Source organism: Halictus rubicundus, chromosome 8, assembly GCF_050948215.1.
Source record: "Halictus rubicundus isolate RS-2024b chromosome 8, iyHalRubi1_principal, whole genome shotgun sequence".
Classification (NCBI taxonomy): domain Eukaryota; kingdom Metazoa; phylum Arthropoda; class Insecta; order Hymenoptera; family Halictidae; genus Halictus; species Halictus rubicundus.
Window position 1 is genome coordinate 4,255,645 of NC_135156.1, and position 26,717 is coordinate 4,282,361.

The following is a 26,717-nucleotide window of genomic DNA, read 5'->3' on the forward strand; positions in this document are numbered from 1 at the left end:
TTCGAGTCAAAAAGTCGTTAAAGTCTAGTTACAGTCCGGTCGCTGTTAAATCGCAGTAAAAGTTCAATCGCGAGTCGAAATTAATCGCCGTTCTAGTGGAACTACCCCGGACGCTCTCACGACTGCACTATTGATAAATAAACGACTTAGTCACACGTACACCTGATTTGAACATTATTTGAAGGCATCCGCCTTTACTTAACCCTATTCCTTCACAGGGTTACAAATTCAATACCTTTTCAATACACTTTCTCGCACCGCTCCTATCCTACCTTATCCTAACTTACAACTAACCTCAGAACGCAAACGCAAAACTCGACTAGCCAGAGAGAGAGAGATAACATCACATTATCTTAAAAATACATAAAATAAAATAAAAATCAAATAATCCGCAATTAAACAACAATTAAATAACATAAAATAAAATAAAGTAAAATACATTGTGTAACAAAATGAAAATAACAATAAAAATACTTATTCAATCTCTCCTCATCCCTCCTTTCACACACACACACCTATGCCCCCCTTCCCTAACCAACGGACCCCTTCCGGTCGTTCACCATTCACCCCAGTCCTTCATTTGCACGATCCCTCCATTCCTTCACCTTCCTCATCCACTTCTCCCCTCCCCCCTCATCCTCCAACACTCCCACATCTTCTCCAGCCATCCTCTTTCCTCAACCATCCTCATACATTCTTCCCACACGTGCTCCCATGTCTCAATCATCCAACCACACACTCTACACTTTCTCTCCTTGTAATTTCGATTGTGATTTTGATTTTAATATTAATATTAATATTAATTTCAATTTCAATTTCAATTTCAATTTCAATTTCAATTTCAATTTCAATTTTAAGGTTAAGTCGAAATTAAGTTTTTCTCGAAATTTGTTTTTTTCCCTCCCAATCCCTTTTCGCATGATTTATGTCATATGTATATTTGATTACATTTTAATTAACATTTACGGACATCTTAAAGGCGTCTTTAAGACGTACAGTTTTGTAACAAAGACGTTCCAGAGACGTTCCAGAGACGTCCGGAAGACGTCCGTAGGACTTTCAAGACGTTTTTAAGACGTCTGAATGTCCGTCGACAGACGTGTTTAAGACGTCTTTGAGACGTCTCTGTGCTATCTGGGCTGTAGTACATCTGAAGCATGTTGGGATACTAAAAACTTCAGACATCGGAGGTTCAGATAATCGAAGTCTTACTGTATTGTGTTTTACAAAATTTTTACTTAATTCCTCATTGTCCAATGACTAACTGTTTCCATTTGCACTGTTTTTGCATTCAGCGGCTCATAATTAATGAAAACCGCATAAGGTATCATATTTTATAAATGAATAAGTTATTTTATAAATGTCACATAAATGAATAAGGTATTAATTATAGTTTGTCATACGCTACAAAATATGCTAATAGTCTCCTAAAGTCTCCTTCGAATATGCTACTGTAATTACAGTGGAGATAAGCATTGTGCCATGAATATTGTCAAGGTAGGTAGATACTCTGAGTAGTGCCACTCGTTATTACTCCTTTACTTTTGACTGTATCGGAAACCAGTGAAACCAAGTGAAATAAAAAAAAAGTTAAGGCAAACAATTCCAAAATATTTTGGGGATAGGATATCACGAACGTTCGCGAGGAAATATACGTCTACATCGTATCAAGAAAGCACTACGATGTTTAAAAGGTCCTGTGAGTTTTTGAGCGTTAAAGCAGGATAAACGATATGACAAGTTACGCGTGTACGTTTTCTTCGCGTAAGTATATTAGAAGTGAAAACTTTCTTCATTCGGAATATATCTCCGTTCGTTATAGGGACATCAAATAATTTTATATTTTATATACAGTGGATCCAAATAGTATTTGACAATATTTAGTGTAGAAATACTTTCTGGATCCACTGTACATATATACACGTAGAATTTATATATTATAGAACGAATGACTATCATGTCTAAGATTTACAATGCTGTTTTCACTTTCACATAATCTGTTTATTGCAGCAATTAAAAACGATCTGTCTTGTAATACAAATCGAATTGAATCAAATAGAATATTTCATATTCTAATACACGTACCTGCATTCATAAGCATTTATACATTGCATCATCGATCTTCTTAAATTACATGCACAATGGTATAATAAACAATTTCATATAATCAAAAATTTACTAATCTTCTTACTAATTTGATTATCTCTCATTTAATGAAAATTTCTCACCTCTAGAATCGATATTAGGTTAGTATACATATTACAATCGGTTACGCTTCGTTCCTCATATACATATTTATATATTATAAATAACTGGATACGACTTGCCACGTCATGAAGATTGTAAAAAATCGATAGTCATTCTTGCTGGATAAAGGAACAATGACAAATTGAACAATGTTATAACCGATGAGGCTGGTGCTGAGATTAATTTTTATTATGTCAAATTATTATAATTAAACCATTCGTATTTTGATGGTTTGTTGCATACTAAAAGCTTGCAATTTACTTAGACATACTTTTTTTGTAGATGTACCTTTTGTACCTTTTCTCTCTCGCCTTTTCAGTGTCCTACTGTTTAACTCCTTTTGAAAATGATCTTACCCGTTCATACCTTAATATGTTTGCATTTTCATTGCTTTCAGGAAGATGTTCATTGAGTTAATTTACACTATGATATGCTTATTATTACTCAAGTGACTCCGTTCCACAATTTTAACATGTTAAGAGCAGTACATATAAAACCTCCTTGTCAATATACCATATTCTCAAAAAATATTCATGAAAAAATGTTAATTCTCTTGGCTTCATCGGGCACTCAGTCCATCAGGACCATTGTACCCAGACCCAGGAGTCCCAGGCAACCCAGATTAGGAGAGGCGCTCGTTCCTATGAGGACTATCTGTGTGTGCCCTACTGCTACGCAGCGACGAAGCAGGGCCGTAGCCGCTTTGCAGTGTTGCAAGTTGCTCTGCGAAAAAGCGGTACTGTTCGGAGCCATGGTGGCTTTAACCCCTTGCCTTAGGATTTAAGGGGTCCGGCAGGCATTTGGCCTTGACTGTCACGCTATGTTACGCTATGCCTTTTTTCTAGACTTTTTACGTCTTAAATAAGTAAGTAATCAATTAAAAATGCATACCACCGTGTTTGTATATGTCTTTGCTATGTCTGTACGGAGCCTTTTTCCGATACGAACACTAAATCTCTCGAAATTAAGAGAATCTCTCTGCGGCAGCCATCTTGTGACGTCATACTTGCTTCAGAAAGCGAGTTTTCTGCCGAATATTACAAATTACTCCACGATGAGGTAGAAATTCGCAATTTGGGCTCTGTACAGACGTAGATTGGACTTTTAGGAAACACAAGTGACCACTTTTAAACTGCTCATTGCAATATTGAAGCGTTAATTTGTCAAGATTTTGATCCTTGCAAGTTTGTATACGTATATTGCAGAGAAATTCTCTTAATTTCGAGAGATTTAGTGTTCGTATCGAAAAAAGGCTCTGTACAGTCGTAGCAAAGACATATACAAACACGGTGGTATGCATTTTTAATTGATTACTTACTTATTTAAGACGTAAAATGTCTAGAAAAAAAGGTACAGCGTAACATAGCATGACAGTCAAGGCCAAATGCCTGCCGGCCCCCTTAATTTCCAACTGTGCGGGCCAAAAGCGACACCAAGGTCGGTCGCGCGCAGAGACATATGTTCCGTCCTCAACGGACTTTTTAAACTGCCTGGCATTCATCAAAACAGCTGTTTAGATTCTTTTAGTCGAACTAGCTGCAATTTAAATTTAATGGCTTTAGTACACGAAGACGACCCATTCTTCAAATGGGCGTTATTCCTTTAGTAACATTAGGTTTATTGTATATATAATTAAGTTATCGTAATCAATGCCGTCGAACCGTCCGGCAATAAAACAATTAATACGCGTGCGTTCAATGGGACATCGGGCCCCTCCTCAAGCGACCCTACGTTTACGACGGTCCGCTCATTCATATCTACTTCGGTCCCTAGCTCGGGTACCTGATGTACCGATATTTGTACTATTCTTTCGGGGTTTCCGCACCAGCCAATCAGCCGCTAGTCATTCAACTCAGCGTATAAAAAGGGTAGACATCACTTCGAAACTTCACTTCTCAAATTTACTTCATTCAAGTCACGTCGATGACTTAGTTCTTCAACTCGATTCAACTTGCGCTCGCCACGCCGCTTTACTGTCTGGACTTTCGACTTGTCAAGTCCAGCAGAACCGTCGCATCGATCGACCGCTTACACGATCTGCGACACCAGTCTAGTCGATAACATTGTCAATTCATCATTGTTAAAATAAACGCTTCAACTAGAAACAGCTGTCCTTCATTAATTTGACGTACAGCGGTATCAGAATATCGTCATCGCGTAACCGGCCTTACAACCCGATTAGATTCAAAGGAATCGCGGCATTTCGGTACCTGTGTAGGCTCATCGAGCCAGCCTACACTACAACATACACAGCTTGACTGAGCGTTCGAAACTGTACAAATCGCAAACTTCCTATGATTAGTTGATTATTAAACAAAAAAAAAGATTTATTGTTGCAAATTGAATAATACATTAATAATAACATTTTTATTTTAATACAAAAATTTAGTAATATTCATGTTTGGCCCAATAGACTTACGACGCCTCTGAGGCGTCATTGTAAGCTAAGGGGTTAACAGTACCCGCGATCGCTTATGGGGGCTTCGGGAGGGTGCCGGTTACGGCTCTCCTTTGCCCGCTGCCTATTTAAAAGGAACCGGTCCACACACCCTCCATAGCTCGGTTCGGAGACCCGGGTTTTACCTGGCTAGCCTTTGCAGCGTGACCTCGGTCTCGACTGGGGCCCTGGTATAAAGGTGGTGACCCTTTTCAGCCTAGCGAAGCAGTCCCTTTGTTTAAGAGGGAGACTGGAGGGGCTTGGTATGAGCCCCCCCCCCCCCCCCCAGAGAGGGGCGATGAAGAATCATCGCTGGCTGCTCGGGGATATCGCCTGCAGGTTGCCGATTCCTCTTGAGATCTCGGCCCACCGCGACGTCCCCTTCCTTGCCTGTATCCTGCGTCTGACCAGAAACCAGGCCTTTGAGAGTAATCTTTTGCTCTTCGGGCCCTTTTTCTAGCTGCGTCGCTAGTTTTGGACTTCTTGGCTTCCCCTGTGGAAACCTCAGATCGTACGGCAGCAATGGGCCTGGTATCAGCCGACTCCACTTCCATGGTGTCGCCCTCCCCAAACCTCTCCACTGTCGCCCTCGTATAGGCTTTTAGAATATGGAGGTAGAAAATGAATATCTTAACTCTCGTTTGGTATTAAAACTGTTTAATACGTGAAGATGCCACTTGAGAAAAGGCTACAAGTATGTCGCAAGGAATCAAGGGGTCGCAAACGTAACGCGATGTGTCTAGTCCGCGACCGGTCTGCCCCGATAATGCCCCTAAGGACACGGCCGCGCCCAACTACGCTGGGCAGTCTTCCAGCGTATGCCGCGCCGTGTCCTGAGGGAAGTCGGGGTTATGTGGGACTATTCTCAGGAAGGGGAGCACCAAAGGCTATCCCGTTGCCGAAGACTAAAAACTCACACCCACCTAAGCTAATAAGGAGGTGTCCGGATCACGCGGGTCCTTCCCTCAAGACACGGCGCGCCTCGGCCCAGGCCGGGCACTCCTCTAAGGTAAGCCGCGCCGTGTCAACATCTTCGCCGCAGTGGTGGCGCTGCGCCGTTGGCTCCCGCCCCATCCTGAGCAGGTAACCCGAAGCACCTATGACCGGAGAGCACCTGCGTGAGGCAGAAGGTCAGCCTTCCCCGCCTCCTGCACCATATATCGAATATGGGCAGGGGGGGCCCGGACGTTCGGACGCGCCGGGGAGGCGAGCAATCGCCTCCATTTAGCAAACGCCTCGGCAGGTCGAGCAGGCGACTTGGTATAGCGTTGACCGCTCCGCCGCTACCAAATGGATCGGTGGAGCCCGGCGGAGAGGCTCGCCACCTCGGCAGAGATGATGCGGCACCCCCGTGTGACCCTCGAGCGAACGGTGCCACACGGAGGCCCCATAAAGGGCAATGGTCCTTTTTAGTCGGGGGGCCAGAAGCTCGGAGTGCTCCTCGAAACGCCAGCGGCCGTCGATAATCAGACCCAGATATTTCATGTTGGGCCCGATTTCGACGGAGGTATTGACGACACGAATCCGGAGGTCCTGACCCCGGGGCGGCCGTCACGACCAAACGTTCCATATAGCCAGATCGCCTCGGTCTTTGCGGCGGCCAGGGTAAGCGCCATCCTCCGGATTCGCCCAACAACGCAGTCCAGGGCGGACTCTGCCAGATGCCTGACTCTCCCCGAAATCCTCCCCCTCTGCATAAACCAGGGTGTCATCTGCATAGCAAACTCGCGACAACGAGCGGGTAATCCGCCTCGTCGCGTCTTCAGACACAACCGCTTGCATGGCCTGCTCCTTTTCTCCCACACCAACAACTTCCGAACGTGATTGCCCAATTTTCCTGTCCAAAATTTTTTAAGGTATGATTCCATAATTGATTCCACAAGAGTGGGGCGAAGGGGTAGTCCACCCGGGCAGAGCCCCCTTGCTCGGGCAAGGCTGAATACAACCGGATGTTGCCATGTTCCCGGAGGTTGCATGTTAGCGTGTGGTGCACCCACCAGCCCACACCCGAGCGCTTACTCCGGATGGTGCACCTACCAGCCCACACACGGCCGCCTACTCTGGATGGTAACTCCCCCCCCCCCCCCCCCGCCACATACCAGCAGATTGGGGTTAAGGATTTTTTATAGAGGTTGCCATCCTAGCAGTCCGGTCGATTAAGGCAAGATCCCCGTTCCGCTAAAACATGACCACCGGATTACGGTGTAGGGCTCTGCGCCGATCTCCCCGGTCGTATACAGGACGCAGAGGTCCGCGGTTTTCACCCCTGAGTGTGAGCCTTGCCGGCAAGGGAAGCCCTGCCAGGATCCGAAGATCCCGCTGGTATCGCCTCACACATCATTAGGAATGATGCCCGCGGAATGCCCCTCGCTCCGTTAGCAACACAGAACTATGCGTGCTCCCAGGGACCACCACGAGGAGGTGAAGCGAGAGGGCTTTAGACCGGTGACACCCCTCGACTAGAAAGAATGGCTCGACAGTGGATCAGAGTCAACACTCTAGAGGCCACAGGGCCTATGATCCCGCTCCTCTCCGCCACCTGGAGACCCACCCGTTTGGTACTCAACCATCCCAGAGGGCCGCTCGCGTGCTGTCTGAGTTACCGCCACACTACGGTTGGCCTCCCAAGACAGGATGTTTAAATATTGCTTACACTCTGCTATATACATAATAATTAAAGAGAATTAATCAACTAGTTCCGGTTACATTGCTATTTGCATTTGTTCACGTTGACCCTTCCCATTTTCGAAAAAGTATGGTTTAAAGAAAAATTATAGGTCAAATGATAGGGCGCTATTTTGTTTTATCACTAAAAAAATTTTAACTTTTTGTTATAAAACTTTTACCATCGCATTCGTCTCGTTTTTCTAATCAAAATGACTCCAAATACGATATCATTACGATTATAATTACTTGTGTAATAAGTGATTAAAGTTTCGGACGTGAAAGAGGACGGTAAACGAAAAAGAAAGAGAGGCACAGAGTCGGTGCGTCAAATAATGTACCACCTCTACTATAGAACTGTCGCTCAGAAGACCCGACGATACGACAGTTACGGAAATATTACGGTACACCTTTCATTCAAAGCTCAATAAATCGATTAAAAAAAAATCTTTAAATCTACGATGGTTTCAGTCACGAAAAAATTTTCTCTAATGTGTTCGCCTCCTTCTCAATGCGTAACTTTTTGAACCAAAAAGACGTATTCAATTTCTCAGTCGATGTGTCATGCAAAAATATCTTATACAAAAACAATTCTATTGTTGTACTATTTTTCTTAACAAAATTATCACAAATTAAATATCGACAATTTCTCAAGAATAGGAAACGTATTCAATACTTTTTAGATCCACTATATAATCCTGTAAGGTTAAATGAAGACTGTGCTGAAAATACGCTATCATTCGATCGGAATGATAAAGCGTGATATGGCACGAGAATATCCCGTCCTTGGAATAGTAAAACTCTTTTGTAGTGGAATAGTTACACTTTTTGTAAACATAAAACAGGTTAAGAATAAAAATAACTTTCATTTCAAAAATATGTTGAAATTGCGTTCGGTTAACGTTAAAAGAATTATTTAATATGCAGACTAATATTCGTTTGTTAATTTCAGAACCCTGGTGTTTTTCTTATTATAATAACTAACGTCATCGTCAAACGGGTTCTTTAAAATGACCTCATTAGCGTTGAGCATACAGTCAAGGAAAAAAAAAGGAATATAAAAAATAAAAAATTGTTGTATTAACTTAAATAAAAATAGATTATCTTCAACGTAGCGTACGATTTTTTAATAATTTTGAGAAATGAGGAAATGACTGTTAAAAGCAAAAATATCATTTCCGCTAAAAAGAATCAGCTTTAAACATTTGTAAACATTCAGTTAATTAAGATATCAAAAAACTCGTACGCCACATATAAGATAGTCTATTTTTGTTTAAGTTAATACAGCGATCATTTATTTTTTATATTCCAGTTACTTTTACCGCTAAGTGCAAGCTATCAAGGTCTTGCTGGACATAGATAATGTTGTACAACTCCACCATTTTGTAATTTTATGTAATAAAAAAAAAGGAAAATAAAGCTAAAATGTTGCTTAGTGTTCCCTAAAAAAATCTTTCTTTACACGTACTTATGAAATGAATTAATTCAATGCATTGAACATAAATGGCGCCAATGAAGGCAGAAAAAGATTAAAAAATTATACAAATATCTGCCCAAACAAATAATTTCTGTGATAAAAAATTAATTCTTTTTGTGCATTCCACTTTTTAAACACGTGTCCTATCATTTTGTCCCATTAGTTTGTCTTGAAAATTTACATTTTTGTAGATAAATTCATGCGGAGCAACAACACGTTTAACCGGACCAAACAAACAAAATCAGTGTAAAACGACATAAGTACAAGAAATTTTATTTGTTATCCACTAAATAAAAATAAAAAAATTAATAGGGTGCCCTATCGTTTTGTCCCTGACTGTACATATGTTCAGCACACGGAACTTTTTGTATGCTCTGCGCATACCCGATACGTGAAGGTTTTTATGATAACAGTCTGAAGATTAGAATGAATCAGCCACTCGAAAGTATGTATGTACTCTGTGAATCATGTGACGATTTCGGCTATCATTTTCCTTCCGATTTAATTATAAGAATAGAGCAAACCACAATAACAATGGCGACGCGTTTAGTCACGTGACGGGCCTCTCATTGATCCATTTTATGCCAGACAGGACTGTACCTATTTGTGATAAACCTGAGTAAAAGCTATTACCGGTTTTTCAATTTTATAAGCGAAGCAGTGTGTTAAATATCTGCACCTTTAAATTTCTTAATAGAAATTACATAGGTATATGTATATGCTTGTTCCGGCTTGGGTAGTTAGAAAGCAGAATATAAAAGAAATGGATATGATTAAAATTTTTAAGATCCTTTTCTTCGCCGCATACTCCGACAATGCACACGTTCCTGTTAAAGTCACGTGATTTTGTTGTGACTTGCTCTATTGTTAAGTTAAACAAGCAGACAGTTAACTTATGTATAGTTAAACAATGAGTGCTTCATAATTAATGAAACTAACTTATTCATCACTTCTATGAATCGTTCCCGTACGCAAGAAATCTTACGAAACAGTGTTCACTGATTAATATCATCAATACCAATAAAAAAATGAATCACAAGTTGCGTTTCGCGCGCTCATTGAGTCACCAATAGGTTAGCATGCGCTTTGCATGCAAATTGCATCTTGGAAGTTGATTCGGGTTTGGTGTCCAAGATGGCCGCGATGACAGATACGTTGAACTGTCCACTGTATGCAGGATACGCCTAAATTTTCCAGTTTTTCATACTTGTTACATGTTACAGTAACATGAACAGAATTACTCGGGGTACTGTCACGAAAGACGAAGAATGCACAAGGAACAAATGACTTTTTCAGACTCGCCACACACGTATGCTACATTTTGTGTTCAGTCTGTGTTATCACGGCGAGTAATTCGTTCTGCGGGAGCGAGAACCTGCTACAAGGAAAACGATTAGAGGTTCCATATCGCATTGTTCACGTAAATAGATTTTCCAGTAAAGTATATTCTGTTAAAAAGATAACGAATCAATTTATTTGAGCTGTTATATTAATTTCTGTGTAATGTCACAATGTCAGTCACTGTCGTTCCTTCAGTTGTGTATATTTTTTTGCAGGCAGGATTGTGATATTTATGTATTCGAGAACTTGAGTCGTTCTTAGAGTAATAGAGAATAATGGAGGCAATTGTTGAATACAACTACGAAGCCCAAGCACCTGACGAGTTAACTATAAAAAGGGGAGACATTATTCAGGAGATCAAAGTAATTCCAGGTGGTTGGTGGAAAGGAACTCTTAGAGATAAACGTGGCATGTTTCCTGATAACTTTGTCAAGGTATTATCTTTTGACAGCTTAACAAACTAAAAAATGATGAGTTGTGTAACCTGTTAGAAGTTAATATTTCAATAGTTAGTGACGATTTTGTGGAATCTGTTAATAGTGGTTTAATAGTAGGGTTGTGTTTTCCAGGATTACAATTACAATATCTTGTTAACACTAAGCCTACTGAACGCTAAAGTGACTGGTGCGTGTTACCTTATAAAACTAAAAAGATTGAACTTATTTAGAGTTTGTATGGTTTTTATTATAATATGTGCTTGAATAATGAAATTTAGACAATTACTTCTCATGGAAACATTTTTATGATTTCAATAATTACAAAATAAAAAACCAGTAAATTGACTAAGATAGGTTTAGTGTTAAACAGAATGTATTTTCTTTTGTGAAATGTTAAAAAAATTTTAATTTGTTTTCAAATGTTATATTACGAATTACAAGCATAGAATAGTTCTGTACTGGTATTGTGTAAAAGAGACCGTTTACAGTGTTGCCTTATCTTTATTGATCACAGAAATATTAAGTTATAACAAGTTAAATAATTCATTTTTGAAAAACTTTATTTAAGGATAACAAAATCATCAACTATGTACTGTTACATTTTACGATATTCAGTATTCAATTGAATGTAGGTTTTAGATCCTCCATCAAGTAGAAGCACAGGAGACAAAGTAGCGAATAACGTGTCTGAAGAAGTTACATTAAGAAATGGAGGATCCAGAAAAAGATTTTGCAAAGTATTATTTGATTACGAGCCGTGTAACAAAGATGAACTAACGCTAATACCTGAAGACACGATTGAATTTTTGGGTGAAGAGGAGAAAGGATGGTGGAGAGGTAGACTTAAAGGCAAAGTTGGAGTATTTCCTTCAAATTTTGTAACCCCTCCATTTTATGAAGATTCCGACAAATACAAAGATGAAGATAAGAAAGAATGGTGTAAAGTATTGTTTTCTTATGAAGCTGCTAGTGAAGATGAATTAACATTGACCGAAGGAGATATAATAACACTTTTGTCTAGAGATGCTCCTGATAAAGTGAGGAATATTTACATATCAAATATTGTGCTACTAAATAAACATTAATATTAAATTCTCTGACATGTGTTTAACATTTTATAGGGTTGGTGGATAGGAAAACTGAAAGGTAAAGTGGGTCTATTCCCTGACAATTTTGTTGAAGTGATAAATCTTGGTACAGACCATCAAGACCACGATCAAAAATACGATCCCAAACCTAACGCAAAGACTTCTCAATCAGCGACGAAGAGTAAAAAGGCACATGTTAGAAAAAGTTTAGATATAGAAAATGTACATGCAGGTACATAACTAGTTTCAATCATTTTCATAACATTACATTAGAAGAGAAGGTAAATATACTTATGGTATCATTCTATCGAAAGTAGAGACAACTAAGAAAGTCATATCAAGGAGGAAGTCTCGAGAAGAAAGTAGCGGAGATATAAAGACTATAGGGGAACATTCAATCATATCAAACTTCAAACGTCTCGTAGGTGACGTGGAAACCAATAGTGGTAATGGAAATACCAATACTTCTTTGGGTGAGGAGTTAGATGGGGTAGAGCGAGGAGAAGGGGCACCGCTTTTGCACTTAACAGCATCTCGAGCCAAAGCACCTCGACGACGTCCACCTTCTTCGCAGCGTTTACTTCGTCGGGCTGCTGGACCAACCTCTATGGCATCGGTTAATGTTCGTTGCATTATTTTCTATATAAGTTACATGAAACCTTTGATAGATAAAAACGTAAAAAATAGTAGTGGTTAATATACGAACACAAGAATTACCAATTCTATAGCGTTTAAACGCAATAATTATAACTAGACTGCAGATTTTCATGCAAATTCATATTTCTAGAAATTAGTTGATAGAACTGAGAATACAGTATGAATACAATTTATGTTCTTTGTTAAATGTTTTATTAACAAAAATTAATGCCGAAATACTTCTACATTTTTGTCCCTTGTAGTGGATTTTATAGCTACATAGAATCTGCAGTCTAATTAAAGCATGCGAAATTATTATGCTTATTTAAAACATTTTATCTGAATACCCTTATACATACAAAATATTTCTTTATTCGTAATAGGAAGATAACGTAGCAAATGAAAGCATAGAGACTGTACTAGAACCATCGCGTGAAGAAGAACCTGACGGATTAACGGCAAAAGCAAGAAGAAAAGCACCTTGGGTTATTGAATATATATATATTTTTGTTAATTATAAATATTTTATGTTTAATACAATTATTGATAAATTATTCGTTTGTAGGTGGAAGAATTGAAATGGAATCAACTGGAAAGATGGAAGGTCGCATATGTTGATCCACTTGACAAATCCAAAGTTAAGAAAAAACAGTTAAGAAATGCCATTAAGTAAGTTATCTGAAAGTAAAAATAACAAAGTCTTAAAATGAAGTGTTCAAATATCTTATATATCATTTATACATTATTTTTAATTACTATATAGAACACCAACAATAGAAGACATTTCTAGAACGACATTCCTAGAAGCCATTAATAATTTAGAAGCTGAACTAACTGATGATAGTAAATCGAAAGATAAAAATCAGAAATCTGAAACGCCTCAACATTCTGAACAGACATCACCTAATTCTGGAAACCCTGCTTATGTTCCATATTCTGTGTACAATCAGTTAGTAGAAAGGGTAAGTAAGCTAATCTTGAAAGTAATTGTTCCAATATATTAATATGTTTAAACCTATCATTATACAATTTCTGTTTACCTAACACTATCAAAACCTTGTCAGGTGTTTTTAAACTTTTTTTACCTTTAAAAGGAACTTTCTTTTTTTCATGCAAATGTTCGAGTTTGTGTTTTTAAAGGAATCCTGTATATTAAAGTTGTAGGAATGTAATTGTAAAGTTTTAAATTGAAATTCGTTAAATTCTTTCAAAATAATTTCCTTTTTAAAATTTGAACTCCATGTCGAAAGAGTATCCGTTGAACATTGGACGAATAAAAAACACAATACTCCATACTCTTCTTGTTGAAATGCAAACAAATTGTGTAATTTTCAGAGTAAAATTGATTATTTAAAATTCACAATTCATCATTCAATAAATAATAATCTTTTTTTATTCTTCGATTAAATGATACATTATATACTCGATGTATAACTCAACAAATAGTTGGTTAACTCTACACTATTTTATTGATAATAGACTATTAATTAATAGACTAATTTACTAACAAAAAAAAAGAAATTCCCCATAATATGTATAATGTCTCATTTTTGTAAGTAACCACCATTGTCGGATAATTATAAAATTATTAATTGACGGCTATGATTTTCGCCAACTAAACTAGTTTACATTTATTACAAAATTCATTTTTCTTTTACTTTGAATTACCCAGTTGAAAATATATTAAAAATATATATTCATGTACGTTTTATATTTCGTTTTTGTACTAAGCAGTATAAAAATTTGAAATGATTACTAATAAATGTTACTCGAAATAGGTTGCTATTTTAGAGGAGAAACAAGCAACGATGCTACAAACGATGATAAACGTATTACAGCAAGTATTTCTTCACCTTCCAGCCGACAGTCCAACAGAACAATAGATGTCAACGCATAAATTTAGCAGTATGTTTTCTATGTATAGTAACAAATACGAAGTTTTTAAATTCACTACGGAACAAACTATTGTTACACTACTTCTAATCGCACACTTCACTTTTTCAGTTTATATTTCATACAATACAAAGGCCTTGGTTTCTCTTTCCATTTTAAGTGGAAATCTTAGTGTAATTTATATTGTATCATTCTTCTATTTATTTACATAGGAAACAGTATTTACTTAATATTGTTTAAAATGAAACATTCAATATGTTATTCATCATGTACGAAGGTATATTCTTGATTTGCATATATGATCTCATTGTAACTGCCTCATTTGTTTATTACTCTGATATTTATATCAATGGAGTAAGAATCGAAGATATAGTAAAATTCATTCCAACTTTTCTATTTTCTTGAATTATAATTAAATTATGTATATTTTCTCATAGTGCACATTTAAAATTATTTTTAAGCATTAACGATATTTATTAAACAACTGATAATATATTATTTCAATACGCCTTCCTAATCTCTTCGCAACAGCGGAACTGGCCAAATAAGTGCTATCACAATGAAGCTCTTGGAAAATTTAATTTCTTATCTTAAAAATTTTATCAAAAGAAACTGTTCATAATTACATGTTCCTTACTAAAGTTTATTTAAATATAACTTCTTTGTGGTAATAACAAGCAAATATCGTTACTACACGGTAATATTATATTTTAACAATGGGCTGGTTATTTGCGCGTGGTATACTATAATGGCAATTCGTACTTAGGGGTCAACTCACGGGGGGTCACTATAGAAGCCTTTAGTAGCAAAGTTAAACTATATGTTGAAACTATAAAGTATGTACTTGTACTTAAATCGTTATTAATGAAAATTATATAATTTGTTTTTTATTAAGGGGCTGCCTCGCAATTAATCATTTTTAAATCAATTAATTAATTCAAGTGCCAATACATTTAATTTTCTCTCGCATAATTCTGTAACTTTATTATAAAAATTGTTTAGTTCTAATTAGTTATACTTTAAGAAATATTCAAATATATTTAGCAGAAATTGTAATGATTTCTTAATCGATTAGTGAAATATATTTTTTTCTCTTCATAAGCAACGTGAACTGGTGCTACACAATAAAATAGTTGTGATATGCTGTATCACATAATTGTAGTACGACTAAATGAGGCAGCGAACTATGATCTATAATTTTTATCCTAATTAAAATTAGTAACGTCAGAGCAACAAGATATACTGATGCTCATTTTTTAAAAGGAAAATGCATACTATTACATTTATTTTATATAATCACGAAACTGTTGAATATTTAAAATCGTTTTATTTTTTTAAAAGAAACAAAATTTTCAGTAAATACAATGCGATTAGAGATATACATACGAGAGAAATACGAACCAGAACAAAATCTAATTTTTTATATTAGTAATGAATAGAAATATTTTATGCTTCACTTTCACACGTATTATTTTAAACTCTATCTTAGTTGTACGTAATAATATAAATACACACTATCCTAAATAAAATACTACTATAATTCGCAATTTAGCTGTCATCTTGAAAAGTCATCTAGTCTGAAAGACACAGATTGCAGTGATTATAAGATTAAAGTGCCACGGCCAATAAAAACTAATATTGTCACAATGGATGTCAATGTTAACGAATATTTCCTTCAAAAGGTGATAATAGACTATATTGAAAAGGACATATATTCATTCATAAATGTCTTTATTTATATTGAATTGTAAATTGATTTTCAGAAGTATAGTAATTTCATTCTCTCCTAATGAACATTGTATATGTATTATTACATTTTGAAGGACACAATGGATGTAATATATAGTATAAAATGTTAGAATTGTGTAAAATTTTTACATATTTCAACTGGTTATAGCTTATTTAAGTGGGGTACAACTTAAGTGGGATGGATATAACTATACAAACACAAATATTCATTGGCATACAAGGAGAAAAATATTTTAAAAGCTGTTCCAATTTGGCAGCTATTGAATTACATTTGTATGCTTTCTACTAAATTTATAGTTTTAAATTAATACATTTGTCTCGCATAATAACTACATATAGGATGTAATATTTACAGATAAACGAAATTGTTTGACAACATCAATTATAGAAATTTATTTGTATATATGAAAATTGAGAATTATGAATATGAACATACAAGATGTCTTACCAGTCTTAAACGTCTCTAACATCTCTGTTACTTTTCGTATTATGAAGAGCAACAAAGATATTGAAGATGTGCGAATCAAATAAGACACTCTGTGTATCATATTAGCAAGTGTATTACAATTTATTACATAATTTAGTTTTTGGAAGTATTTTTCATGTTAAAAAAATTTCATTTTAATACATTATTCTAATGTATATTTTTTTTTAATAAATTGAACTGATGTTTATATTGTTTGCACACGAATGATTACTTTTTACTCATATTTTTAGAATATGTGTTACCGTATACATATATAATTTATACGTTTTGTTTATTGTATTTATATTGACATACTAAATCGCAATTCTTGATGTCCGACGATTTTGTTAGTTAAATTATATAAGTATTATACATAAAGTAAATATTTAATTTGTAACTAATTAATAGTTGTATATGTTAAAAAACATTTTTAGTAAAAATAATTCACAATGCTTTCCACAATTTTAAGCTCTTTCATACTTTTGTAAAAAAATGAAAACACTACAAAAACTTCTTAAAACAATCGAAGAAAATATTTTAATTGTAAGCGTATATAATTAATTTATTTAAAAATCCAGTAACCACTTTTAAAGGTCCAATTACTAATATCAGTCAGTTCATCAAAGACAAAAATAGTTTATATAGTTATTACCCAATATCATCAATAGATTCTTTTCCACTTTTGAAAAATATTATTATAACTTCTACTTACAAAAATAATTTTGTGACAATACTAGTCCTAAGAAAATAAAAAATAATTTTTTCAATTTTGTATATTGTATAGTGTTAATTGTATTCCGTCAAATTTATACACGGTTTTTTTCAAATTTATTATGATACTGCAATTTCAGATATGATTTCAAATATTCTTTTACATGTTCAGAACGGCTGTGAATTTCACAAAATGCTTCGTGTTAGCGTTTACAACGAAATAACTCAATGTTACTCTCTTCCAATTTTAACAGTTACACAAACGCAACTTTTTTAAACATAAAGGAATTTCAAAATTATAAGGAATCATAGTTAGATCACGTTTATTTGCAAATTTCCATGAATTGTGATGAGGTGATTTACCTATAAGACCATAGTATCGCTATATTATTTTCTAAAAGATGTAATGATAAAGTTATTAGGAAAGATGAAAATAATAATTAATGATATTACTTTTATTATTGTTAAGTTGTTACAATTAGTATTATTACTAACTTATATTTTCAGGAAGTTTATGAACATATTTAGAAATTATATTTAATTTTAAAGTTATTGATTAAAAATACAATTTCAATATAATATTGAATACATACTTATTGTGTATTGTTAGATTTTTAAGAAATTTCCGTAAATGTATTATTTGAATAATGATAAGGTTTTTAAATATTTAATCACTGTAAAATAACGGAACATAATTGGGAGATTAAACTTACAATAAAGAGCCGTATTACAGTATATCGGTCTACATTATCACTTTAAACCTACTTTTATTTGTGAACTACGTTACAAAGTATAACGTCCTTACCGAATTGTCGATGAGATTATATGTAAAGTTGTTCTGAACACGTATAAAACGATCTTCATAAGTTTTTACTATATCATTGAAGCAAAATAACGAAATGTGTGCCATTAACATGCATTTTTAAATAAGAGGATGACTATTATTAAAGTTTGGCTTGTATAAAACTGTTTTTACTATTTTTCTATTTTGTTTTATTTGCAATAAAATCTTTATTTATATTAAGAAATTCAGTATAAAATGCACGTTAATTGCTTCTATTTATAAAGATTGTAATTCTTAGTCGTTTATTTGTAGCATGTGTATAATAATTAAATTTTCATTAAAAAATTATGAAGCATGTGATGATTGTGTCTCACATTTAGGCTATTTAGTAATACGGAACCAATCATTTTGTATAAAACAAAAAAATTGTAAAGTATTTCGTCTTTATTCGTTAGTGTGTATGCATTAACCGTATATAAAAAATAAATATTTATCAAAATAGAGAACAATACAAATATTTATAATGAATTTCAAGGCACATAAAACTGGATTGCTGTTTGTCATTATTTATATATATGTATATATACAGGGTGGTCCTTTTAAGTAAGGCCACCTAAATATCTCTTCAGGTTATTGCGATGCAAAAAATATTTGTTACGTAATGTGTATAGTGTCAATGGACCAAATATTTAGCAAGAATATTTTTTTCCGAAGGTCATTTTTTTCGGGGTTTGCACTCCACTTTACACTCCACGGTCTTTGCTTATCCACTGATCTTAGCCAGTGTGGATTGTTAATTGACCAATAATGCATGCTTTTTAGATTTAGCTGTTCATGGTTGGTGAAAGACACTTTGTAAGTAAATAGTACTCTTTTAAAAAATGATTCGTCATTTTCGTATTGCTGCAAACTCCGCCGACAAAATCTGTTCCATGAAGATCCTGATGTAACGATAAATGATAGGGTTGAAATTTTTCTTCTTGAAGTATTCGTATTATGCTTGTTTTAGAAATACCAGTTTCATGCTGAAGTTGTCTTAAACTTACATGTGGATTTTCGTTAACTTTATCTACAATAGTTATTTTGCTTCTTTCGTTCCTAACTGTACTGGTTCTTACCAGTTTCACGGAAATTACTGATCACCTTTGCATAAGTACAACGTGATGGACAATTGCGGTCTGGAAATTTATCTTTGTACATTCGAACTGCTACCCTTAAACAATGATCAGCTTTACCGTAAATGAATATCACATCAACTTTCTCTTGCATTGAGTAATTCATTTCAAACAGTACGTCGATACACTGATAGATAAATTGAAACTGATCGAGATTTCAAATCGTTAGGTATCATCAGTATTGCGACAGTAAACACCTTTATTTACATTCACTCTTTTGATTGTAGAGTCTTGGTCAAAGCCCACGATCTCGGTAGACATCAGTTCTACGTAAAACTTTAATTTTCGAATATCAAGGTCATTTCAAGATCATGTTATTATACATATCTGAATGTACTTTTTGATCGGTTACACGATGCAATAAAAAAAAATGTAGTTATGTATCAAAAAACACCGATGACCTTGATAACTCCGAAAAAGTGAGCACCGGAAAAAAGTATTCTTGCCTGATATTTGGTCCATTGACACCATGCACATTACGTAACAAATATTTTTTGCATAACAATAACCTGAAGAGATATTTAGGTGGCCCTGCTTAAAAGGACCACCCTGTATATATATGTTAATGTATTATATACATAGTTTTAGCAGAACTGAAAATCATATGATCTTCTGCAGTTCCGCTAAAACTTTCAACAAATTATAACAGCTGTCTCTTAAGTATTAAGTATACAATAGACGATAAGTAAATGGTTGTATACGTGTATATAATCTTTGGAGAATGAAAATTGTATATTTTTCTCTTAATTGGGCATGTTTCCAGATCAACTCGAATTTGTATATAATTTATCAGAATATATCTTTTCTTGCTAATAACACAATAATATTTGTAGTTACATATATTACACACCAATACACAGGATAGAGTATTTAAATAATGATACCAAAATGTCTGTGTTAGGCACTCCGTCCACGGAGCGTCACGTCAGAGTCACGTCGTTGTACGCGACAAAATGTCGCTTGCTGTACTCTTCGGTGCTGCAACCAATGTAAAGTAATAGACGTCTGACCACGAAGCGTCATCGTCGCGTAATCGTCGCTACATGCAGTCGTCATTACGCCTAGCGTGCGATGCCGCAATCACATATACAGGGTGAGTCACTTAACGTTTGCACCTCAAATATCTTTGTTGTTTCTAAAGATACGTAAAATATGGTAAGGACAAAGTTGAATGGTACAATGGGGCTGACACGATGCAAAAAAAATTTGTTTTTATGTCATTTTTTTTAGAGATATCAAGGTCACATTCAGTTTTTTAAATGGAGCCACCATTTTTTGAATACCTACAATGATAGTCCCTTTCATTAGGAATTCAGTGACAATAATTATTCCAATGACATTCAAGGTCACAGAGAGAGAAAACGTATAAGATTTAGAATATGAAAGCAGAATAAGTTTATCACGGTTGAGACTTGTAGTAAATAGTAAACATAGTATGGTCGTAGTTAAAGTAAACATACTAAGGTCCTTCAATGTTATTGTTATTCAGCATTCTTATTTACTATCAGTATGTTTCCAAATGCGATTCCGTCTTATTCAATGACTGAAAAGTGTGATATGATCACGATTTATTGTGAATGTAGATAAAATGCAGTGCAGGTCCGATTACTTTATGAAGAAAGGTACCCAGAGCGAAACACTCCTTCTAGACAGACTTTCATTAATACGTACAGGTTGTTTCGAAGTACTGGAAGTGTACATGCAAGACAGCGCAAACGGAAGAATCCCACGACTAATGAAGACAATGAAATTAATATTTTAGCAGCTATAGCTGTCAATTATTGCTTCAAAATCATTCATTTTTTTCTAATGTCTTGTTTACGGACGAAGCAACATTCAATAATCATGGCTCAATTATACATTTATAAAATACAGGTATTCTGCTTCCATATTTTAGTTTCATACGTTTTTTCTGTCCCTCACCTTGAATGACCTTGGAATAATATAGTCACTGAATTCCTAATGAAAGGGACTATCATTGTAGGTGTTTAAAACGGGTGGTTCCATTTAAAAAAAGTCAAGGTGACCTTGATATCTCTAAAAAAATGACATAAAAACAACATTTTTTATGGCATCGTGTCAGCCCCATTGTACCATTCTACTTTGTCTCCTTACCATATTTTACGTATCTTTAGAGACAACAAAGATATTTAAAGTGCAAACGTTAGGTGACTCACCCTGTATATACATATCCCTTTTCACCCACACCTGCATTAATTTCTACACATACATAAACTTTGAGTTTGACTTTTTACGCCACGCGTACGTGTACGCGTCTTTGACGCGACGCATTGTTAGCAGAATGAAATCGTGCTTCATACGCTACGCGTACACGTCTCTGACGCAACGCATCGTGGACGGACGGCCTTACTTATAGTTTTATAAAAAAAACTTTTTAATCATGGAAAGAACCTATTCCTTAAGAACATTTATGATTCAAATTTTGAAGTATTTTTCTTCATAATGGGTTTATATACTTTTCTGATATGTTTAGGATCCTCAAGTTAGGTGGGACAACCAGTATATGTATACAGAGTGGCCCATTTATTTGGAAATCCAAAATATCTCAAAAACTGTCGATGATACTAAAATATATTCCAGACGAAAGTTAAACGTTTTCAGGGGGCACACTTTCCGATGTAGATATCTTTGTTGTACTTAGACGCGTAGTGGTCATATGAAGGTCAACTTTGTTTTTTTAAATGGTACCGTACATTTTTTAATGCACTACTCGATGCTACTCGTTACACCCTACATAAAAGTACTAAATCATTTATGGCAAAAAATCATTAGTTTGGAAGATATTTTTATTTTAATAATGAGTACAGGAGTTAGTACTGTACAGGTCTTAGCACTTTTTATAATTTTATTCATTCGTTATTTTTCTAAATAATATAGTGTACTCTAAAAATGTTTGGCCAGAAGAAAAGAAAACGAGTAAATATGATAAGTATGTAGTAGTGCAGACGAAGAAATGGACTAACCATTACCAACTTCGTCAACTATGTCAATGAAATGTGCATTTTGGTCAATGAGCATAACGATGTGCGACAGCCAGCCGCAGTAACTGGCATGCAAATACAGTAGTATCTCCGTAACTGTCGTATCGTCGGGCCTGCCGAGCAACAGTTTTAGTATATAGAGGTGCTGCATTCTTTGTATGTAGCGAGCTGAGCGTAGAAAAGAATAGCTATTGAAAAAGAAAGGGAGACTGGACTTCGACACTCTGCTTCTCTTTCTTTTCCGTTCGCCGTCATATTCCACGCTCAACACATTAATCGCTTATTACACGAATAATTATAATTGTAATAATATCAAAGACAAGAGGAATACGGTGGTAAAAGTTTCATAAAAAAAAAATTAAAATTAAAAAGGTTGGAATCTTTTGCTTCGCTTGCATTAGTGTGAGTCTCACCAATAGTATTCACGGCTTGACTGGTTCCAAGAAGGATCCCTCAGTAGTGGGGATGAAATTTTGACATTTACGGTGGAGACCTTTGCGACAGTTACGGAGATAATACTGTATATTATAAATAGGAATCGTCTGACGCGTCTGATAATGACCAACCAATTCTACTTCCCGCACATACTAGACTAGAGCACGCGAGCTCGGCGGATCTTCAAACTCATTTTTCTGGAAAACTGGACGTCAAACAAAAGAATGTTATTCTTTCTTTTCGACTTCTTTTGTATGTAAAATCACCGGTCTTGTGCCATAATTATTCTTGTACATTCATGTACATTCCGGTACATTTTTGTACCATATATTGGTCGTACAAATGTTCTGTATTTGCACGAAACTGTTATTTTTAATATATTTTCATAAATAAAATAATCACAGTTTATGAATTAGTTATTTTATTTAAACATTCTTTTGTATAGCATGTAACTCATAATTACAATTTCATAAATATCTTGTTTATAGTTTTTCATATATTTAATTACGTAAAGATTGGTGCATTGGCGAAACTTCACAAATAAAGTGTAGTAGACTGTCACATGGTACAACCTTCCAAACAGAACTATATTCTGATTTAGGTGATTTCATAATAGCAACGCATCCCCTCGAGTGCGACGGTTCTCCTTCTCCCCATGCTCGATATTTAAAACAGGAAAATGGTTCATCTAAAAATCATTTTTGTCTCTCAAAAATTTAATTACTTTAATTAATTTAAATACTACTTTAAGAAACCTACTTATTATATAAGCTTATATCATGTTCCAACTTATTTATCAAATTATATTAATTTTGAATAACCATTAAATACAATAACAGAATACAATGAGGTACATGTCATATAACTATACATACATGCATATAAATCATTTTTAAGACTTTGTGTCAGTTATTAATGTTAACTTAAAATACAGAACTTGAAAGATATTAGACGAATTTAAGAATATTACTATATCATTTGTGATTTATGAAAATTATTAAACGAAGAAATACATTTTCATCGATTTTCTGCTTCGTACAATTGACTTAGAACATTTTATTTTGTAGAAAGATCCACAGTCGATTAATGTAGTACTCACAATATTATTTATATTACAACCTGAGACTTGTTCATCAATTATGTAATAATTCTCATGTGTTTATACGAAAAAAAAAATAGAAATAGTGGAAGATAAGTCAAGAAAAAGAAATATATACATGTGAAAAAGGATATTAATAATTATTCAGTAATCATGTGAATAATATTTTATATACCACAATGAACATTATACTTAATAGTTATTAGTAAATTAATCATTTTTCTTAACATTAAAAGAAACCTACAAGTTAATGATTTAGAGTTAATATGTTGTCAAAACTACCAAATTCGTTTTTCCAAATTTTCTCGTGATCACGGTTACTGAGACCAACAAAAGTGGGTGTATTTTCAGAAATATATTTCGCTAGACCTCCCGTGCGCTCCTCACTAATAATATGAGCCAGGGTAGAATTTATCTTCTGGCAAGAACGTTGTGCTTGACTATAATTCAAATAATTATTCGAAATTACGAAAACCCCTGTCTTCGGAATACAAATCAATGTAAAGTTCGAGCCTAAAAATGAATTACAACAAATTGTACTGCATTCATATTTGAAATATTTCTGTTTGGTATACTTGTATTGTATATTTATTTTATTTATGCTATAAATTGACGTGTTACGCAAAAACTAAACATGCGAGAAAGTTCAGGTTTGAGTCAAAAGGTAGAGGGAACTCTCGACGAGGGTACTTTATACGCTCTATTTTTGTATTTATGTGAAAAATCCTTTATCTAGGAGGAATTTACTATACAGGAATGCATTCTACAGATATTTTTAGTAAAGAAACCATTCACGAAAAGCATTTGGTTTTCTCAGTATATGAGCAGGTTAAGAAAATGTTCATTGGTAGCTTGTGCGCGATGCGTTCACGCCAGACGGCCATTGCAGCCTTTTCTCGACTCGACAGGGCCGTCGCTATGCGTAGTCGACGTTGGTACCACTCAAATGTGTCTTTGCTACTATGCTTAATTACATACATATTTTTTTCTTTTGGCTTTTTGGGTGCCAATCATCACACAAAATTATTAAAATACGAGTTATATTTACATTTAATTGTGGAAATGCTTAATAAAGAAAATTAAATGCAAAAAGTAACTAATTTCGGGTGTAAACAAATTTAAAAATGTTTCCGCCTTGCTTGACGCTTGTACATGGTATCCCGATTTTCAATAATAAGTGTCCAACAGTAATCAGCAAGCATCGCAAATAAGTCTTTTCCTTGGTAAGAAATGTCTGTAAAATGCATTCCTGTATAGTAAATTTCTCCTAGATACAGGATTTTTCACATAAATACATTAACAACAATTTTTACTCAAACCTGAACTTTCTCGCATGTTTAGCTTTTGCGTAACACGTCATTTTTTATCAAAATCATGCATTTTTACAAAAACCAATATTTTTCGAAAACGTTGCGTGATAGGGCAATTCTGCTTTCGGATTTGGTTTTAGAATGACAAAGTCTATAAGAATCACCCAACAGGTATTGTAAAATAAATTTGGTGTTGGACAGTGTAATTTATAATATATGCGGGATCGTATCATCTAAAGTAACATAGTTATTAATAAAATTTTTGTTGTAAACTTTTATTATTTTATAGTATGTGTATAATAACATTTGAAATATTATTTTTTTAATTTACCAGATGGAATATAGCTGGGATACATGCTATAGTATTTGTAATTCTTATCTTTTCGCAGAACAGTAAAATTGTGAACTTCTGGACACTGAAGAGCTTGGCAAACTTTAATTGTTCCTTTACGTTGCTTGTTTCGCGTATTCAAATGCCATTCTGTATTAATAAATAAGATTTTGCTTTGAACCTTTGTAATATGAGCATATTGTATATCTTAGGTGGGTTGGTATAAATAAAGAGCGATCCGTATTACGAATTCTAATATAAACATGAATCAAATATAAATCATTATTGCAAGCAATTAGTACAAACAGTCCAACGAAAAATTAGGTAGCAATTATTCTTGAATGGTGGTTTTCATAATTGATTACAATAATCGTTATTCATTAGTGGTACTGGAATCTTCGGATATCCATCCGCTACACTTTAATCTATACTTATTCATCATTTATGTGTAATAAATTGAATTGTGAATTTCTTGCACACACATATAGCACCACTGTAAATCACTGTAGTATAAAAATTGAAATAAATACATAATAAAACTGATACCAGTGGAAATAAGTGACCATTTATTTTTCTTGGTTAAAGATTAGTGTATAGAAAATCTATCAGTGTAGTTGAAGTTGTTAATTATTTAGCAATTATAATTTCAAGTGACTAAACTCTATTATTCACTAACAAGAAGTTCTATATTGATGGATTTGTGTGCTTAATAGTGTGTCTGTGAATTTTATAATTTTATGTGTTTTATCCTGATTTTATTTAGTTATAGTATATGCCTCAAAACGGATCAATCACTATAGTTGTATCAAGTACATTAATTACATATTTCGCCACTAATAATCGGAATCATCTTACCACTACGTTTACTTTCTAAACCATAATTAAAAGCCAGAGCTTTCTTGGCTAAGGCAAACTCTCTGCACTCGTTTACACTTCGTACAGTTGTCCTCGAAAGTATTACATGACTTGAACGAAAATTCGTTTTGATTAGTTGATAATATGGCAAAGGTCGCAAATTAATTTGAAAGCAACGATCACAGAAAGTTACGTTCGTTATTAAAGATACCATTAAAAAGGTAACAAATATAAACAGTTGGCTCATTTCTGAGATCTAAAAGCTATCTCATTTGACTGAATGATTATGGTCGGACAGACCTAGTTATATTGCACGCACATCTCCAAAGCTTCATTTTAACTGACCGCAGAAACGTATTGTGTACCGGTAATTAACTTGTATGTCAACGTTATGCGCACACAAAGCCAATTAAATTCTAATTTATGGAGCTGCTACCTACTGAACCCTGACAGAATGAGAAGCAAATATTTTTTAACAACTTAATATTCACTCACTGCTTTTAATGTAAAAATCAACTAATTCACATACTCTCCTTTGTTTCATAAAATAGAAGTTTATTAACGTCAAAGATTACGATTT

At 34.5% G+C, this 26,717-nt stretch overlaps 2 protein-coding genes across 11 annotated transcripts; one reads left to right on the forward strand and one right to left on the reverse strand.

Annotated features, from left to right (window-relative positions):
* The first annotated feature begins 1,587 nt into the window (after positions 1–1,587).
* Positions 1,588–16,654, forward strand: LOC143356814 (uncharacterized). 10 transcript variants are annotated; one of them, XM_076792798.1, is made up of 10 exons: positions 1,588–1,764; positions 10,049–10,261; positions 10,382–10,600; positions 11,236–11,640; positions 11,725–11,923; positions 12,006–12,313; positions 12,711–12,812; positions 12,893–12,996; positions 13,091–13,289; positions 14,106–16,654. In XM_076792798.1, the coding sequence occupies exons 3-10, from the start codon at positions 10,442–10,444 to the stop codon at positions 14,208–14,210; spliced, it is 1,581 nt and encodes a 526-aa protein (XP_076648913.1). In that variant the 5' UTR covers positions 1,588–1,764; positions 10,049–10,261; positions 10,382–10,441; the 3' UTR covers positions 14,211–16,654. The 10 variants fall into 10 exon arrangements, with proteins under 10 accessions (XP_076648913.1, XP_076648919.1, XP_076648912.1 ...); XM_076792804.1 differs by lacking the exon at positions 1,588–1,764 and having other exon boundaries at positions 9,903–10,261; positions 14,106–14,232; positions 14,332–16,654; XM_076792797.1 differs by lacking the exon at positions 1,588–1,764 and having other exon boundaries at positions 9,904–10,261.
* Positions 16,655–22,841: 6,187 nt separating this feature from the next.
* LOC143356195 (C-type lectin domain family 6 member A) lies at positions 22,842–26,396 on the reverse strand. Its single transcript, XM_076791684.1, has 4 exons — positions 26,138–26,396; positions 25,283–25,432; positions 23,924–24,154; positions 22,842–23,230 (listed from the first exon to the last, which is right to left on the reverse strand). Exons 1-4 carry the CDS (start codon positions 26,382–26,384, stop codon positions 23,043–23,045), a joined length of 816 nt encoding a protein of 271 aa, XP_076647799.1. The 5' UTR covers positions 26,385–26,396; the 3' UTR covers positions 22,842–23,042.
* Positions 26,397–26,717: the final 321 nt, after the last annotated feature.

Excerpts from the sequence above, each read along its gene's own strand:
- LOC143356195 (XM_076791684.1), bottom strand. The coding sequence starts at position 26,384 with ATGAGCCAACTGTTTATATTTGTTACCTTTTTAATGGTATCTTTAATA. Across the intron at positions 25,433-26,137 it reads TTTAGAAAGTAAACGTAGTG|AATGGCATTTGAATACGCGA; the intron begins GTAAGATGATTC and ends TTATTAATACAG. Across the intron at positions 23,231-23,923 it reads AATTTGGAAAAACGAATTTG|ATGAACCATTTTCCTGTTTT; the intron begins GTAGTTTTGACA and ends AATGATTTTTAG.
- LOC143356814 (XM_076792798.1), top strand. The coding sequence starts at position 10,442 with ATGGAGGCAATTGTTGAATACAACTACGAAGCCCAAGCACCTGACGAG. Across the intron at positions 10,601-11,235 it reads TTCCTGATAACTTTGTCAAG|GTTTTAGATCCTCCATCAAG; the intron begins GTATTATCTTTT and ends AATTGAATGTAG. Across the intron at positions 12,813-12,892 it reads CAAGAAGAAAAGCACCTTGG|GTGGAAGAATTGAAATGGAA; the intron begins GTTATTGAATAT and ends ATTCGTTTGTAG.